Source organism: Grampus griseus (assembly GCF_964374135.1).
Source record: "Grampus griseus genome assembly, chromosome: 8".
In the NCBI taxonomy this organism is placed as follows: Eukaryota; Metazoa; Chordata; class Mammalia; order Artiodactyla; family Delphinidae; genus Grampus; species Grampus griseus.
The window spans coordinates 85,296,147-85,315,587 of record NC_139002.1 but is presented as its reverse complement, the minus strand read 5'-3'; the positions used below and the strand labels follow the sequence as shown (position 1 = coordinate 85,315,587).

Sequence of the window (19,441 nt, the reverse complement as noted above, 5' to 3'; positions counted from 1 at the left end):
CGGGGGCTACTCTTTGTTGCAGTGCGCAAGCTTCTTATTGTAGTGGCTTCTCGTTGTGGAGCATGGGCTCTAGGCATGCGGTCTTCAGTAGCTGTGGCACGCGGGCTCAGTAGTTGTGGCTCACGGGCTTCTTTGCTCTGCAGCATGTGGGATCTTCCCAGACCAGGGCTCGAACCCGTGTCCCCTGCACTGGCAGGCGGACTCTTAACCACTGCGCCACCAGGGAAGCCCTCAGCCTCACTTTAATCTTTTGGTTTTATTTTTGTGAAGATGCACAATTTGAAATTGTATTATAAAAGTATTATATTGCACGTCTATTTGCCAAGTATATCTTGACAGTGCAGTAGTTCCAAAGTAATCATTAACTTGGATAAAAAGTTGAAGAGTTTAGCTCTAATTTACAAGAAATGAAGGACACAGAGGAACATGATAAAGGATAGTACAGGCTTGCAATGAGCTAAATCCAGACTGTGGGAAACTCAAGAACAGATGACCAGGTTTATTCAATGACAGAAAGAGAGAAAAGGAGAAGGAAGGAGGGATAAAGAGAAAAACCTCTAGAGTAAAAGATTTAAGAAGCACATTAACCAATTGCACTTTATGAACTTTGTTTAGATCCCTATTTGAATAAACTGTCAAAATCATTTGAGATCAGAAAATGTGAACACTGAATGCATTTTGATGATATTAAGGAATTGTGGCTTTGTGTGTAATGACACTGTGGTTATGTTTTTTTTAATTTAATTTTTTATTTTTGTCTGCGTTGGGTTTTTGTTGCTGTGTGCAGGCTTTCTCTAGCTGCAGTGGGCAGGGGCTACTCTTCATTGTGGTGTGCAGCCTTCTTATTGCGGTGGCTTCTCTTGTTGCGGAGCACGGGCTCTATGTGTACGGGCTTCAGTAGTTGTGGCACATGAGCTCAGTAGTTGTAGCTCGAGGGCTTCAGAGCGCAGGCTCAGTAGTTGTGGCACATGGGCTTAGTTGCTCCGCAGCATGTGGGATCTTCCTGGACCAGGGCTCGAACCCATGTCCCCTGCATTAGCAGGCGGATTCTTAACCACTGAGCCACCAGGGAGGTCCCTGTGGTTATGTTTTTAATGTCCTTATCTTTTAGCTATACATACTGAAACTTTATAGATGAAGTGATAGGATATATGAAATTTGCTGAGGTGGGAGCACAGAGTAGATTAAACAAGATTGGCCATGGGTTGACAACTGTTGAAACTGGATGATGAGTACATGAGAGTTCATTATTCTGTTCTCCCCATATTTATATATGTTTGAAATTTTCCACAATAAGCTTTAAAAGATGTTGAAGTTTTCAAAAGCATTAGGACAGCTCAATTTTTACTTGTCTACAGTTTATGGTAATTGACAAATTCACTGTAGCATAGCCTAAGTTTCTATCTTGTATCTTTAAGAAGTATACCTTTCAAGGTACAAACCATACTCCTATTAACTTGTAATTACAGACTTCCTTACTGTTTAATACTTTCTTATATAAACACTGCAATGTCATATCATTTAAATTCCTAGGATGTTCTATTAAGTGTCGTGCACAATAATTATAAATCAACCCACCTAAAAGAGGTCAATACTTAACAGCAATACACCATCTAATACTCAGTTTCAGACACAAAAAGTTATACAAAAAAGTTTTATTAAGTACAGTTTCATATCTAGAAGAACATCCAATATTACAATGTGATTGGATCTTTAGGATACATTAATTTATTCTTAAAATACACAAGTTATATACAGACACTGGAACACTCAGTCCCCAAAATACTCAATAAAGATGTCTGGGTGACACTTATAGAACTGACCTAGCAATTTTTTCTTCTCTTTGGCAGAAAGTTTTGAATCCTCATCAATATTTTTTAGTAAATTCATTAGCTCATCCTTGGTTGTCTTCCTTGTATGGTCAGAATAATCACTTTGATCAATTCTCTGGCAATAAATATATCCTTAAAGTTTAAAAGTAAAAAGTTCAGTTAATGAATCTATTCCTCAGACTTAACTAGAAAAATCAAGCAACACTTTTATACTTATATATATTTTTCCCCATTTTGTAAAATGCATGTAAAGATGCTAAGCACTGCTGACTTTCGAACCCTGTCAAGTTGCTTTTTGAAATAAGGAGGCTCTCAGCTAAGTCTGGATGGCTCTGAGGAGATTGATTAGAGTCTAGTTGAAATTAAAGTACAACTACTTACAGCAAAACACTTTCAAATAAACACCAGGAATTTATCCTCATGAGACATGGAAGTAGTATTTCTCAGATTACCTGTGTCTCTGTTTGGATCTCTCCCCTTCTGAATGTCCATGAGCTTAACACTGACAATTTTATGTAGAGTTCCAGGAATCTTAAAAAAAAAAAAAAAAAAAAAAAGATGGAACATTATTCAAATGCATTTTAATCTAGTGATCTATTACATAAGATCAACTTAACTACTTTCAGAGTTTTACCTTAAAAACATCTTTTTGATGATCCATTAAAAAGAGTACCAGAAGATCAGTTTTGCCTTTGGATAAATTTTTATTGTCAACAATAGCTTTTGAGAATATCCTTTTCACAACCATTCGGTTGTCACTCTATAAAAATAAAATAACACACACCCAACGGTATATATTTTTAAGAATTGTAATATAAAAGGGAATGTTAAATATTAATAGCTACTATCCATTTCAGCATAATTCATGCTGATGACGGATATGTCCTATAAATATTACAGATACTGAATACAATTAACATTTAGACAAAAGACTTACTTCTTTCTGTAATTTCAATTCAGAAGGATGTGCTGCAACAGCCATGAAATACAGTAGTCTTCTAAATTCTTCTCTATTTTGGGAATCCAAAAGCTTTAGAAAGAGCTGAGTAGCTTCTAATGCTATTTCAGTCTTCCCATTCACTTCAGTCAAAAGAAAAAAAATGCTTTTAATTTTGACCAGACACGACTATATCAAAGGGAACAAAATTCAAGTCAGAGCTTATGCTAATCAGTAAACTTATCCAAAATGATGTTCAAAAGCAAAACAAAAAGACTAGGAATTACAATGAATGACCAATACCATCAAGAAAGCCTGTACTTGGGACTTCCCTGGTGGCACAGTGGTTAAGAATCCACCTGCCAATGCAGCGGACACAGGTTCAATCCCTGGTCCGGGAAGATCTCGCATGCCGCAGAGCAACTAAACCTGTGCGCCACAACTGCTGAGCCCACATGCCACAACTACTGAAGCCCGCGTGCCTAGAGCCCATGCTCTGCAACAAGAGAAGCCACCGCAATGTGAAGCCCATGCACCTCAAGGAAGAGTAGCCCCTGCTCACCGCAACTAGAGAAAGCCCGCACGCAGCAACGAAGACCCAACACAGCCAAAAATAAATAATTAAAAAAAAAAAAGCCTATACTCAAACTGGCCAGTCCTAAGTCCTTGTTGTACACAAATCTTAAGATGTTAAATCTAACTTGGTTTGTAAATAAATTCTCAGTCTATGTTTTCCAATAATTCACTACATTTCGAGGGTACACTTTGTATACAGTACTGATGTATCCAACTCTACCTGAGAAAAATAAAGGATTCTCTGAAACCTGCAACTTGTTTTCAACAAGCCATATGGAACAGTCTGGCTCACTGGTACAGAGACAAAGCAGAGTGTCTGCCATTGTGAAGAGAATGAAGGGGGAATGGTGATAGTGCTGATAACCCTTTCTGAAAAAGAGAACTGCTACTCTATGCTTATTAAGCTTCCAGTGAATGAGAGCAGCATTCTCCTGTAGCAACCAGAAGTCCCTGAATAACTTCAGAGCTTATTAAAGCCTCTTTCCAAATGAGGCCTAGAAGTTTTGGAAAAAACACACTTTCCATGGATTAATCCAGATCCACTCTCAGCTTGAAGTAGTACCATTTTGGTTAATTTTGAGGACAAGTAATGTTTTCCTGTTCCCTCCAAAAGAGAAATTCTTGTATCCAGTAACATCTTACTTACCTAGGAGTTCTGCAATTCCATTATGAACATCAGATAGGTGATTTAACAGAGGTTCCCTACTACTGTAATATTTGCTAATGGCATCAAACAGAAGTTCTTTCACTAAGTCTGTTCTATCTGGTTGCTCAGGAAAGTTTCTGCTTATGTCTACAACCATCTGGTCTGGAAGGTATTCCAAGCAGTCAATTGCTGAAGAAAGCCACTCATCTTCCCTATGGGAGAAAATAATTATTATTTTAAAAAGCAAAGGATAACCAACATACACTCAGTACCTAATTTACTAGCTATTTCAAGTTTCCTACCAGAATAAATCTCTAAACACCTAGATAAAGAGATGTGTAATTCTTTTTAATATATAGTTAGATCATGAATCACAGATAAAAAGTTGGGTTTAATATGTCTTTTTTTTTTAAGTGAAAACAGAATCCATCCACTACACTATAGGCCTGAGAAAAACATCAAAATTCAAACTCTGCTCCTTAAATTTACTATGGAGGTCCAGAAACTCTAAGTTGCTTGCTCAGGGTCCCAGGTAGGGCTAGATCCCAGATCTGACTCTTAGACCAGCATTTTTCTAATATAGTATTGCTTACTTCAAAGCTCTGTGTATGATCTATCATCTCTGACTTTGGCTAGAAGAGAATACAGGAAGATAAGGTACGGTTTCAAAATAATTAACTATTAATTACCATTTCTAATAAAATGCCAGTTGGGTAACTTAAGAAAATTGCTACATTTCAAGGAACAGAATGACTAAGTTTTTTTTTTAATGTCTTTATTGGAGTATAATTGCTTTACAATGGTGTGTTAGTTTCTGCTGTATAACAAAGTGAATCAGCTATACATATACATATATCCCCATATCTCCTCCTTCTTGCGTCTGCCTCCCACCCTCCCTATCCCATCTCTCTAGGTGGTCACAAAGCACCGAGCTGATCTCCCTGTGCTATGCAGCTGCTTCCCACTAGCTATATCTATTTTACATTTGGTAGTGTATATATGTCCATGCCACTCTCTTACTTCGTCCCAGCTTACGCTTTCCCCTCCCTGTGTCCTCAAGTCCATTCTCTACGTCTGCATCTTTATTCCTGTCTTGCCCTTAGGTTCTTCAGAACCTTTTTTTTTTTTAGATTCCATATATATGTGTTAGTATACAGTATTTGTTTTTCAATTTCTGACTTACTTCACTCTGTATGACAGTCTCTAGGTCCATTCACCTCGCTACAAATAACTCAATTTTGTTTCTTTTTATGGCTGAGTAATATTCCATTGCATATATGTGCCACATCTTCTTTATCCATTTATCTGCAGAATGACTAACTTTTAATATTCAATTTGTTAATATATATAGTTTAAAAAAAAATCATGTCCTCCACTGCTGTGGACTCAGGACAATTAATTCTGCCACCACCCAGGTCATGTCATTTCCTCTAGTCATCAGCTTCATCATAAGATGTAGATAGATGAACTTTAAGGTCAATTTCTGATTCTGTACTTAAAATTTAAGGTAATCATAAATTTTTTTCACATGTTACTTTAGATTGTAGAAATGTAATTTAAATTCTTGTAGAATAATAAGCTTCCTCTTTATATAGAGTTCAATAAGTAGTATGTTGGGATTAATTTTTTCACATAAGGGTTTAAGGTACCTTTTGACATTCAATTGTTTATTAATAATTCATTAGAATGCAGAAATGGTAAAGTATAGTAAAAATATAAGTTGTATTCCTTTCAAACATTTGCATCTTCCTAACTACTGGAACACTATCTGCTAAGGCAAAAATCACTAAAAATTAAACTAGAAAATACAAGATTTTAACATTTAATAATTTTACTTAGGGGAAGAGTTTCAAGGTTATAAGGAATATAGAACTCCTCCTTAAGGAAAAATGAAATCATAATTCCCTTAGCACCTGGAGTTAAGCCTTCAAATTTTTAATCAGGAGAGTGTAGTCAGAGGTGAGAGCAAGAGTTATTCCATGATGTTTCTTTAATAAAACTAGTTAATTTAAAAACATACTTAGTTGTTTTTAATCGTTATTTTTAATATGGTTGTAAAACTAAATATAATGGCAGAATTAATTCTTAAAAGAGGACTCATGTATGAACAGTATAGTAAACTCAATATAAAATAATAGATTTTTATCACAACAACCAGGAAGTTGGTGATGCAATAAATATATATATATGCTTAACTTATAATAATACATATGGGATAAGTATATATTCTTTTTTTTAAACATCTTTATTGGACTATAATTGCTTTATAATGTTGTGTTAGTTTCTGCAGTATAACAAAGTCAATCAGCTATATGTATACATACATCCCCATATCCCCTCCCTCTTGCATCTCCCTCCCACCCTCCTTATCCCACGCCTCTAGGTGGTCACAAAGCACTGAGCTGATCTCCCTGTGCTAAGCGGCTGCTTCCCACTAGCTATCTATTTTACATTTGGTGCTGTATATATGTCCATGCCAGTCTCTCACATTGTCCCAGCTTACCCTTCCCCCTCCCCTTGTCCTCAAGTCCATGCTCTACATCTGCATCTTTATTCCTGTCCTGCCCCTAGGTTCATCAGAACCATTTTTTTTCTTTTTAGATTCCATATATATGTGTTAGCATATGGTGTTTGTTTTTCTCTTTCTGACTTACTTCACTCTGTGTGACAGTCTCTAGGTCCATCCACCTCACTACAAATAACTCAATTTCGAAAAACACATATTTAATACACATCCTAGAAGACTATAAAAGCATATATAGTCAAAGGAGTCTAAGAATTTGACAAATCTGTTCATTTTGTTCCAGGTCCGTTTGAAGACCAGACAGCTTTAAGAGAGCAGACAGCCCTACATTTTAACAAAGAAGATGGAACATAATAATTTTCTTCACTTGATGTGCAAGTGAGATATATGTGAAACAAAAATGAATATGAAAAATAATGACATTTAAATCTCGGTAATTTTGACCAAGGTAATTTTGTTCATTTTTCCCAATACTGATAATATCAATTGACAAAGCATATCTGATTGTATGGACAGAAGAAGTCAAAAGATTATCTTAAAACTAATATCTTCCTATAAACACACTCAAATTATTATATGTATTTCCACATACTGAGATTCACTGTAAGCCTTGAGAATCCCTCGATCCAGATAGTTCCTGTTGCTGACCAAGTCAGGCTGCCTCTTAGGTTGAGTAACTTTAGGTACCACCTCTTGCCGTTTGAGGAGGGAGTCAAGGAGTGGAAGGTCTATAAGTTGTAGCAGACGCCCAACTGTTTCTTCTTGCCATACTTCATTAACAACTGCACAGGGAAAATAACAAGGGGAAAGGTAACGATTAATAGTTATTACATGCTCACCACAATATCTGCCTAGGCAGGTCTAAGCTAATAAACTTGTGGCAAAAGAAAAAAAAAAGAAGAAGAGAGAGAGTCAATTTTATGAAGTAGTTTCTTATAACAAAGTAAAACAATTCAAGATTTGTTTAAAGTGTAGGAGAACAGACTTTGGACAACAGGAATTCTTTTCATTTTTGTACTGTAAAAAGCAATATGGCTTGATAAGAGATCAAGTCATATAACATGTTAATAAGGACCTTGGAAGAAAGAATGATTCATTCAATCTGAAAACTGGTTTGAAACCATTGGCTGCAGATTATTCCGCTCAGGGTTTCCACAAATGGGATGGGGGAGGGAAGGTGGAAATCAGTCATTAAAACCACATTCCATTGCCACAGACAAGGAAGAACATATAACCCTGTTAATGTTTTAATATAATTCTCAAATTTTTATTTAACCTAATAAAATTTTAGGGAAAGATATATCTGAGAGCAGATTTCAAATAAATTTTTTAAAATCTGCATGTAAAACATTTCAGATTTGAATCTCTGCCAGCTGATAGGACAAAAGTCAGTGTTCCAGAATTGCAACACTGATCTATTTGTTAAAGATAATAGACCTCTGTTAAAACTTAATATAAACAGCTTTAATACACAGTGTGCTCTTTCTTTATGCTCTGAATATCTAAATTCTAATAAAGGTTAAGATTGAAAAAATTTAAATAACTTTATTTGAAGTTAGTCTTCTATTTCTTCCTGTATCATCTTTAGCTTACCTTGTGGAGACAAGTTTGCAGAGATATTTACGTGAGGGGATTCGGCAGGCTTTAAACTCAGATTTTCCCACAGATCCTCTAAACTTGCAGATTTGATATCAGAGGACTTAAATAATGCATCTGCATACCTAAAATGAATTTATTTCATAAATTCCTGTTTACTAGTAAGCCTACAGAAATATTTTTGAATCTGAGAGCTAAGTTTCTAGAAAGTTTATGTATTTCAGAGCAAAAACATAACAAATACAAATTCTAAGAGTAGAATGAAATATAAAAACATCCCACCTTCTTTCTCAAGCCTGAATATACACACTCTACATAAATTCTCCTTTGAGCATTTAGATTTAAGTAATTCAATGACTAAAACGTTAGTCGCCAATTTTAAAACATAATCAAACACAGTCAAACTTCATTATGCTTACTGTTTTTATTAGTTATCTCTCTTTCTGGGGCATTCTCTGGTAGATAGTGCTCAAATACAGAACTATAATGTCTTATTCATAATTCTGAAACCCAAAAAGCTTTATAAAACTTAAAGTTTATTCAGAATTCATATAGTGACAAAACCTGTTCTGAGACTATCACAGCCTTTATCTATCCCAGTTAGTGTGAATATTTTCACTGCAGAAATACTAATGTGTTTGATTACCAGATGCTATCCCAGACCCCTCTCAGAGTGTGATCTAGTAAGTGATATATGTACATAATGACCTTTCTAAAATCTCCAAAGTTCCAAATTCCTAAACGCATTTGTTCCCAAAGGTTTCAGATAAAGCACATGGACCTACATTTGGAAAGTACTGACTGTGCCCTACCTTATTCTCCTACTTCCTTCTTATATAGAGAGAGGTAAATTTTATCATGTTTTAGAGTTTAAAAAAACATTTGAAAGTCAATACACTAAAACTCTGACTTTGGGATCTGAATTGTAAGAGCTTCAATTACGTGGTCACCTTTTCAAAGCTTAGCTGAGGGGAATAAAAGGGAGAAGTTTTATCTCATGACAAATAACTAAGTTAGCTATGCACTTATCACCTACACCCATTTCAATCACTGGGTTCTACAATTCTGTCCCCCAGGCTCCCTTTAAATGACTCCTGCTTCTCCACCACTGCTGCCTACTTCCCCCTCATCTGTAGACCACAATATTCCAAGATTCCTCTCCCCATTAGGCTGTCCATATAGCTGCTTAAAATACAATCTCATCATGCTTAACATCTTTCTGTGGCCTCTCCAACATCTGTGTGATCACGTGCAAACTCCTTAAAATGTCCTATGAAACTTTCTGCATACTGGCTCCTTTCATATTTCACATCTGCTATTTTCTGGATTCTAGCGACAACCCACCTGCTTGTCTTCACCTCTCCTGTTCTCATACCACTTAGTGTATAAACTCTCTAACATTTTTTATACTCTAATTGTAACCTGAAGCAGAAAAATCAAAGTTTGTTGATGGTTTCTGCTAAATATATGAACAAACGAGAATTCTAGGAGATACCAAATAAACAAAGGTTTGCTCTACTTTATCAAATTTACCCACAGACCCAGATTTTAGCCTAATTTACTGTTCCAAAAATAACAGACAGTCAGCATCTCATTAAAAAGTAGACAAGGGCTTCCCTGGTGGCGCAGTGGTTGAGAGTCCGCCTGCCAATTCAGGGGACACAGGTTCATTCCTCCATCCGGGAAGATCCCACATGCCGCGGAGCGCCTGGGCCCGTGAGCCATGGCCGCTGAGCCTGCGCGTCCGGAGCCTGTGCCCCGCAACGGGAGAGGCCACAGTAGTGAGAGGCCCGTGTAACGCAAAAAACAAAAAACAAACAAACTAACAAAAAAAGTAGACAAAATCCTGCCAATATCCCCCCTGCCAATATTATGAGACACGCTACCTACTGCACTAAAGAGGCACCTCCCCCTGCCAATATTAAATGAAAATCTAACATAGACTAACCTGGAAGGTGAAAACAGTTTGTTCTCTTTGCCTAATTGACTGTCTTGGTTAGGTATCGTTGTGAATCTATAAAGGCTGCAACTACTATCTTCAAATGTAGGTTTTTTGTCTTTTCCAAAGACTTTGGTCGGAACTGCTTCAAATACTTTGTAGTCCATAAGTGCTTGACACACTCTCACCACTTTGGCCCGAGGAATATCTACATCACCAAAGTATTTATTCTGAATTAGGTGAGAAAAAATGACATCCACCGCTTCCGAACCAACAAAACAGTCATTGTGTCTTTTTAAATGATGCCTTCGTTTTTTCACCTCCACTTGTGTTTGAAGAGTGTTTATAATGCTGCTCCATACGTATGTGGCTCCAAATGGCTTCTGGGCTACACTGAAACCTGGAATGGGAAAAATCACAGAGTTACCGCACTCATTTGTAATAAGGTCTAAACAATCCTTAAGCAAACCTCCAAAGTTATTAATAAGAAACAATTATGAGAGCAGCTTATTATTGAAATATGAAATTATTAGTAGCAACTCATTAAAAAATGTAGTGCTGAGCCTGCGTGTCCGGAGCCTGTGCTCCGCGACGGGAGAGGCCACAACAGTGAGAGGCCCGCGTACCGCAAAAAAAAAAAAAATGTAGTGCCTACTATATGCTAAACACTGTTCTACGTGCTAGGATACAAGAGTGGGCAAAATAAAGTCCCTGTTCTTATAGACTTATTCTTTGTGGGAAGATACAGACACTATGTATATGTTAGATCAGTGCCAAGAAGAAAAATAAAGCCAGGTAAGAAAGAGAATGGTGTTTTAGATAGGAGGTCAGAAAAGACCTCTTTGACATGGTGATCTCATGGGATCTCCAGGGAAGTCCCAGCAAGATTGTTTTTAATTATCAAAATTATATTTTAAAATTCCAGGGCTTCCCTGGTGGCACAGTGGTTGAGAGTCCGCCTGCCGATGCAGGGGACACGGGTTCGTGCCCCAGTCTGGGAAGATCCCACATGCCGCGGAGCGGCTGGGCCCGTGAGCCATGGCTGCTGAGCCTGTGCGTCCGGAGCCTGTGCTCCGCAACGGGAGAGGCCACAATAGTGAGAGGCCCGCGTACCGCAAAAAAAAAAAAAAAAAAAAAAAAAAATTCCAGATACTTCATAATTCATTACTAAACAAAGAAGGACGTAATGGATGCTAGTTTTCCAAATATGTGAGCAGTTTTAAGAACTGAATTATGGAGACTCAACTAGATAAATCAAGCTGAAACTAGACTTACTACTGGTACTGTATTTAGTCTCTACTGAGTAGAGCCAGAATCATGCACTGGATGGAATCTCAAAATATGTCCAGGTCATTCCCCTGGTATCCAGAACTAGGAGTAGCTGTACTGTTTCCAGCCACTATGACTAAATAAAAGGAGGATTAGCATTTAATATTCTTAACTTCCTAACATACCAGAGATTATAGCTGAGATTTAAATGAACTTAATGTCTGTTCTTTAGTCTTTTTTCAAATCTTCATTATATTAATAGTAGCTAACATTTGAGGACTTACAATATGACTCTGCCTTCTCTCATTTAATAAACTGATAAACTTCTCTAAAATAGTTATTAATAATCCTATTTTGAAGAAATTGAGGCTCAGTGAATTAAACAAACTTACCTTCAGTATTTTTTTCCCCTTCAGTTTTACAGATAGTAAATATATACTAGCTTTTCTTAGTACTTAAATATAAATATATTAAAAGTAAGTCAGGGCTTCCCTGGTGGCGCAGTGGTTGAGAGTCTGCCTGCCGATGCAGGGGATACGGGTTCGTACCCTGGTCCGGGAAGATCCCACATGCCACGGAGCGGCTGGGCCTGTGAGCCATGGCCGCTGAGCCTGCACGTCCGGAGCCTGTGCTCCGCAACGGGAGAGGCCACAACAGTGAGTGGCCCACGTACCACAAAAAAAAAAAAAAAAAAAAAAAAAAGTAAGTCAGCAGGACTTCCCTGGTGGTGCAGTAGTTAAGAATCCCCCTGCCAATGCAGAGGACATGGGTTCGAGCCCTGGTCCGGGAAGATCCCATATGCTGCAGAGCAACTAACACCATGCACCACAACTACTGAAGCCCTTGTGCCTAGAGCCCATGCTCCACAACAAGAGAAGCCACCGCAATGAGAAGCCCGCTCACTGCAACGAAGAGTAGCCCCCGCTCGCCGCAACTAGAAAAAGCCCACGTGAAGCCACAAACACACAGTGCAGCCAAAAATAAATAAATTAAATAATTTTTTTAAAAAAAGCTTTGAAAAAAAAAAAGTTAGCAGATAGTTTTAGCATTTACCTTTCATTGAAGACTTGGATTAACTGAAAGAGCTTTAAGTGAGCCAATGAGATTAAAGAAAGAAACAAAAAAAACAACTTTAAGATTTTTGAATCCTTAACCAAGCTATTTAAAAACACTTAGTAGTCATTACACCTAAAATAAGATAGTTATCATAATTCTATGATATATACTATCCATAGTACACAGGAAAGGAAAATAAGCAAGGTTCAAACTTGTAGAGCTCAGATTGCCTATTAAGTACCAACAAAACAGACTTCTGGGCTAGTAATAATATTAAAGATGAAACACATAAATCATAACAGTTGAGCTACAAGTAAGTTAGCATAAAAACCCTAAAAGATAAGGCTGACTCAGTTATTAATTTGAGATCAATAAGACAACTGATGGGGGTGAGAGCCTCAATGATGTGAAAAAGGCTAATCTTCACAGAGGCATTAAGAAATAAAGAATATATTTCCCCATATTAACTTGCTGTTTAAATATGGAAAATCAGGAAGTCTTGCAGGTTGGATAACAAAGTATAAAAGATTAAAGAACAGGTTAGAGCAGGATAGTAGGCACCTGTGAGCCATACAATGTTTCCAGAGTTCTCCAGGAATAATATAATTCAGCCCTTTCAGGTCCCCTCTGTTCTCACTGACCATTAATTCCCAACCATTGCATCCTGGTTGCAAATATCCTGGGATATTTCCCCTTAAGCATCACCACCCGTAGACCCAAACTAACTCATGTTCGTACAGATATTTTAATACATAATCTACCCTGGACTTGACGAGTAAATGTGCCAAAACCCACACCAGGATAACCTGTTTTTTTAATGCTGACTTCACCAGTTGAACATAGATCCCCCACATGCTGATTTGAAACTTCTTATTGATCATCATCTAAGAGCTGAAATGAACATTGGTATTGCTGACCATGGCCCAGGAAGATGAATTATTGTGACTTCTAAACAGGATTCGAGAGACCCAAAGTATACAATGAATGTTTTGTAAGTCTAGCAATCAGAATTTAAGCTTCAGCTTGTCCTCAAACTTCACTTGCATATGAGCTTGACAATTCTTTAACATTCATCACTGTCTGCATCTTGATGCTTCTTTGTTTACATTTGGTTAAGCATGTTCTAAAAGCATCATGACCTAATGATCAAAGTCTAGAGACCAGCTGCGATAACCCTGAAAAACAGACTTAACTTTTATAATTTGTTTTCTTCATTTACTGATACAAGAATTAAACACTATGTTTAAGGTATGTTTCAGGTCTAAACTGCTGATTTGCAGGACTTTAGAGACTAAAATTGTATCTCTTTCCATTTAGACATGGTCATTGAACACCAAACAAAATATGTAAGAAATGAAGCATAGGAACAAATTTGACCTGTCGAATAAAAAGCTTTGAGAAGCTATCAAGAGGCTCAGAAACTGTTTTAAACTAGATCTATAACATACTACACATGCTCTTGAGCACTGTATAAACCTAGGCTACTTAACATTCAGTTTTCAAGCAGGCTCTTCTTTATCTGTGTGAAAACAATAGCTATTTTTCAAAAGCAAAGACCCATCCTTTGCATGTGTTTGAAATCTACCAAAAAAGTTTACCAGCCATAAAAAAGTTAAACTTCTAATATTGGACTTATGTGTATTTGTAACACTACTAATAATCATCTTTACTGGGCTTCCCTGGTGGCGCAGTGGTTAAGAGTCCGCCTGCTGATGCAGGGGACACGGGTTCGTGCCCCGGTCCGGGAAGATCCCACATGCCGCGGAGCGGCTGGGCCCGTGAGCCATGGCCGCTGAGCCTGCGCATCCGGAGCCTGTGCTCCGCAACGGGAGAGGCCTGCGTATCGCAAAAAAAAAAAAAAAAAAATCTTTATTTCTAAAAAGGTACACTAAATAATCAAGTTATTATAATAATAATTCCTTAAAAATCAAGTCATAAGGCAAATAGGTCAAGAAATTACATTTACTTATTAAGTCACAAGGGGATAATCAGCATCAACTATGGCCCTGCTGTGAAAACCAATTTAAGGGTGAAAACAATTCTATAATCATTTCAATCAGTGAGATTATATTAACTCCTTAGAAGATCAATAGGCACATTATAAAACTGGATCCCACTGTAAGGTAAACATACACACAAGAGTTACTAAAACATGCTACTTCTAAATGAATATGTAACAATTGTATTTTCAATTTTGGACATTACACTGCCCCCACCCCCAACACACACAAAAGAAAAGAATTCAGAGAGCTCATGTTAGGCAGTTTTGCACAAAACTTAAAGAAACAGTGAGCTAGTGCCTTATTTCATTCAAATTTCCTTATACTTCACAGAGGTTCAAATTATTCAATACTTGTTAGTTGTAGATTACTGCCAACTATTAAAATATTTTAAAGAAGGGTTAACACAGTGGTTCTAGTGGGTGATTTTACTCCCCCCGGACATTTGGCAATGTCTGGAGCCATTTTTGGTTGTTATAAGCTGAGGGAGAAATGCTACGGATGTTTAGTGGGTAGACGGGCCAGGGACACTGCTTAACATTCTACAGTGACAGGCCAGCTCCCGCAACAACAAAGAAAATGTCAGCAGCGCTGAGGTTCAGAAACCCTAGGTTAATTGAATACTGTTTAGACATGGAAACTTGTGTTAATGCAGCAGGCACAGTGCTAGGTTCTGTGAATAGAAAAAGACGAGAGTGTGGGTTCTGGAGTCCCAGAGAACTTGGTTCTCTATTCTTGGCTCCATCATTACTAATAATGCAATCTTGGGCAAACTGCCTAACTTTTCTGGTGCAAAACAGAGTTAATTCCACTGCTCTCAGTTACTGTGAAGGTCATCTAAGATATATATGTAAAGTGGCTGGCACGTACCCAGCAATTAACAGACGTATAAAAACGAAAGGGGAAATTGTCTCAATCTAGAAGAGCCGAAGGACATGTGGATTCACTGTAATGTAATATCCTGGATGGGACCCTGGAACAGAAAAAGGATATTAGGCAAAAACTAAGGAAACCTGAGTAAAAGTATGGACTATCAATATCGGTTCACTAATTGTGACAAATGTATTACACTAAATGTAAGATGTTAATCATAAGGGAAACTGAGTGAAGGGCATATGGGAACTCTAAGCACTAACTTAGTGACTTTTTGTAAATCTAAATCTATTCGAAAAATGTTTAAGTTTATTTAAAAAGTTAAAAAAAGGAAGGTCTCTTTCTTCCTCTTCCTTTCTTTGAACTAAGAAGACACAGTCCCCACCCTCAAAGAGTTTACCCTCTACCTATTCATACCACTTGGATGATGAGGTCAAGTGCTGAACAGTAGTCAGTCAAATAAAGACCACTAGCAGGCGAGATGACAAATGTGACACATACCAGAAGATTTAACTCCTCATCAGAAGATAACAAGTATGTAAAATCCTAAATCATTTAGGATTTGAGAGAATTTTTCTTAAGAATTATTTTTTTTCAAAAGAGGTTTTAAAACATTACTCACAGAATTGTTAAGACAAAGGAAAAGGACTACATTTATTAGACATTAACCAAAACGTCATGAAAATAGATAAATGTAGAGAGCTGTGCTTTGAGTGTTAAAACTAGGCAGATGTGCTGAGTGGGGAAAACTTCCTATACGCCAGTATCAATACTGCAACACTTTTACTGCATATTGGTTTTGGTAATCCAAAGTTTGTTTTCCTCTTACACAGCATTAGAGATGTCATGCTGAAGACTGACATTGCCTCTGAAAAGAAGGCTGCAGGTAAACTACGTAAAATAAATAAAGAACAATTTTAGAATATGTTTAGAGAACTATTAACAAAAGTAGGCACTGGCCCCTGCTTTAATTCATACAGATTAATGAGATAGCATATGGGAAGTACTTTGAGCTCCCTGGAAAAGTGATACCAGGTGAATTCAAAGAATTAGGTTACAGTATAAAGGGATAACAGGATAACATACCACTTTCTTGCTTGTCTATATTAAAAGACAAATTTCTTCAAATTACTTACTAAAGGTTAGCATGCAGACTTTATTTCTTCTACATAAATCAGGTCCCTGGTTGTTACAGCCCCTTTAAACTATGGAAGGATTACTAATAGGTAGAGGAACAAAAATACAAAGCTGCTTGCCAGAGGACACAGAAAGAGAATGGCAGGGAACCAAGAACACAGGCTCCCATTACCATGCTCGCTAGGACTGTGACAAGGCAACTAAAGAGTGGGAAGGGGGATGAACATAGGATAACAGGTAGGGTTCCAACTGTAGCAACCAAAACAGATGAGAAAACACACTGGGCCCTTCTCTGCCCACTGCACCTGGTGTGCAGAAGACAGTGGTCCTTTCCTTGGGTTCAAATTCGATGACCAGCACTTCAACTCTTCCCTCTGAGAGTCATCTGCTTAATTTTGAATACATATTCCCTTATACGAAGCACCTGTTCACTAATGACCAAAGCTCAGAACAGGAATTTCAGCTGTTAGAGAAGACAGGACTTTCAATCACACACAACTTGGCAATTTCTTTCACCCAGAAAGTAAGCCTAAAGAATTCTCAAGACTGTTTCCAATATTATTTGATTTTATATTCCTAAACGATGAAGTATTTCCCTTCTCTTCACACTGTAAACACTGGAGAAATTCTGAATGTAGCCATCATGCGCTTATTTGAATCCTTTTAATTGGAGAGTAAGATTAATATTAAGATCGTTCTTAGAAAAGTACAAATGAAAAGTGGTTCTCTATCACAATTTATCATTAGCATTTTGAAGATTAAAAGGAGCATCACTAATTGTAAGTTAAACAGAAAACTGGGGGCACTGAGATGCACCCAATTTGTCCCACGTCAATCCACTGACCACTGTCATCTTGAGGAAGGAGTCACAGTTTCACTGGTTTGCTTTTACAAATGAAAGGCTTAATAATAAGGGAACTAATTCCTACAGCAACCCACATTGTAGCTACAGAAAGGGGGGAAAGTTGTAACTTCTCTAAAAGGAAAACAAAAAAGCCAAGTATTATCTGTACCCCTTAACTCTATTAACTGAGACGTAGGGTATGCTAAAATCGGAATTTTAGAACCGATCATCCGATTCCGTTCAATTGTTTGGACATTTAAAGAAACCAAGATGTTAGCATACTAACATCCTAAGTAACCTGCCTCCCAGGACATGATTAAGCTGGCAAAATTCACCAGTGTTTCTTCTTATCTCATGCAACCATTGAAAAGGAAAATCAAAAACTTCTACTCATTGAAATACTGCTTATCCAGGAAGTGTAACTAATAAATACCTTTTATGCCAAGTTCCTGCCGGTAGAACTTAATGTAACAGAAACCTCTCACCACTCCCAGGAAGAGTCTGGGCAACAAACTGGGCAACAGAGGCACTGGGCCCCTGACCATATTGTGGAGTCAAGGTTTGTGGCTGAGACAGTAACCAGTAGTGATGTGCAGCACGTCTGGAGACCTACTGCAAGCGCCCGGCACGCAGCTGGCGCACAGACTAGTGCGCGGTGAAGTTAAAGTCCGGGTAACTTAGGAGAAAGCTGGCTGCGAGGGCACCAGGATCCGGCACAGCAGCTCACCGGCGGGGGCGCCGGCCCGAACGGCCACAGCTGTGCGGAGCTCTCGGAGGCGGCCGCGGACCTAGCTGTACCTGGCGAGATGACCCGCCCGCGCGAGAACCTCAGCCTGCGCCCCCCGCCCGCCCCGTGACCCCCAGCGTTCCCAGACCGGGTCCTCGACACCTACTGGGAGGCCTCTGCGCGGGACTCTGGAAAGCCGTCAGGTTGAGAGCCGCCGCCTTCTCCCGCACCGTGGCCATGGCCGCAGCCGCGCGGACACCGCCGACCCAGACTGCCGCACAGCGAAGTGGGCGGCAGCGCAGCGGCCGCCAGTTAACTGGCCCGGGATGGGGCGGGGCTCCCGCCAGGCCCAGTCCCCGCCCTGTGATCGGCCGCTGCGCGCCGCTTGCCGGCGCCGGTCACGTGCAGGCCGGGGCCGACTGTAACCTGAGGCCCCGCGGGCGAGGAAAAGGTGCGGACCCCGCCTTCGAGACAGCCAGGTGGGAAGTATTTCGGGGTGCTGCGCCCTGCGAGTCCGCGCCGGCCGCTCTCTGCCCGCATCCCACCCCCGCCGTCGGCACAGCCCACGCGCAGGCAGAGGTATGCGCGCGGCAGGCTCAGACCAGCTGGGTGCAAAGCGCGTCCCGCCGTGGATTAGGTCTGGGGCTCGGCCAGCTGTTTAACTGTCTTGGGCTTCTGTGTCCTCACCTGTGACGCGAGGGCAGTATTAGTATCCGCTTCGCGGAATTTTTTTAATGAAGATTACACGAACCAATTCATGTATTTTAGTTGTTGGGTCTGGAACATACGTGCTTAAAATTATGTCACGGTGATAAGTGCCTCGAGTTTTTCACGCATCCCCACCTGTAAAGAACAAATCTTTATCTGTTTCAGGAGAGCAATGTCTAGAGGTCACAGTCAGGAGGGCAGCTGGCTGGCCTTGGGGCTGGCTGCCAAGGAAATCGGTGCGGCCTCCAAAGTAACTCTGGGTCAGGTGGGTAGGGACAGAGTTAGGAAAGAAGGGAAGGGGGCTGTTAAGGGGAATTTGAAAACAGGGAATCCAGGGATCCAGCGCTGGGGTACCTCTGAAAAGATGAGTGGCGTAAGAGACCGATAATTCAATTGTCAGATACTTAACCACTCCCCGCTCTTTTTTTTTTTTTCAAATTTGGGGATTTTGCAATCATGTTAAACCTTTGGTACATATAATAAATGTCTTCTTAGAAGGAGGATGCCTGCGTGATCAGGTTATAAACCAGAATGTTTTTTTAAAAAAATTTATTTTATTTTACTTTTGGCTGCATTGGGTCTTCATTGCTGCGTGTGGGCTTCCTCTAGTTGTGGTGAGCGGGGGTTACTCTTTGTTACGGTGTGCAGGCTTCTCATTGCGGTGGCTTTTCTTGTTGTGGAGCACGGGCTCTAGGCGTGTGGGCTTCTATAGTTGTGGCGCAAGGGCTCAGGGTTTGTGGCGCGCAGGCTCTAGAGCGCAGGCTCAGTAGCTGTGGC

At 39.3% G+C, this 19,441-nt stretch overlaps 1 protein-coding gene across 1 annotated transcript; it reads right to left on the bottom strand.

Moving 5' to 3' along the window:
- Window positions 1-1,668: 1,668 nt before the first annotated feature.
- Window positions 1,669-18,227, bottom strand: DEPDC7 (DEP domain containing 7). The gene is made up of 9 exons (XM_082660820.1): window positions 18,123-18,227; window positions 10,060-10,450; window positions 8,109-8,236; window positions 7,108-7,297; window positions 3,992-4,203; window positions 2,770-2,912; window positions 2,467-2,592; window positions 2,285-2,363; window positions 1,669-1,964 (listed from the first exon to the last, which is right to left on the bottom strand). The coding sequence occupies exons 1-9, from the start codon at window positions 18,193-18,195 to the stop codon at window positions 1,771-1,773; spliced, it is 1,536 nt and encodes a 511-aa protein (XP_082516946.1). The 5' UTR covers window positions 18,196-18,227; the 3' UTR covers window positions 1,669-1,770.
- Between the last annotated feature and the right edge of the window lie 1,214 nt (window positions 18,228-19,441).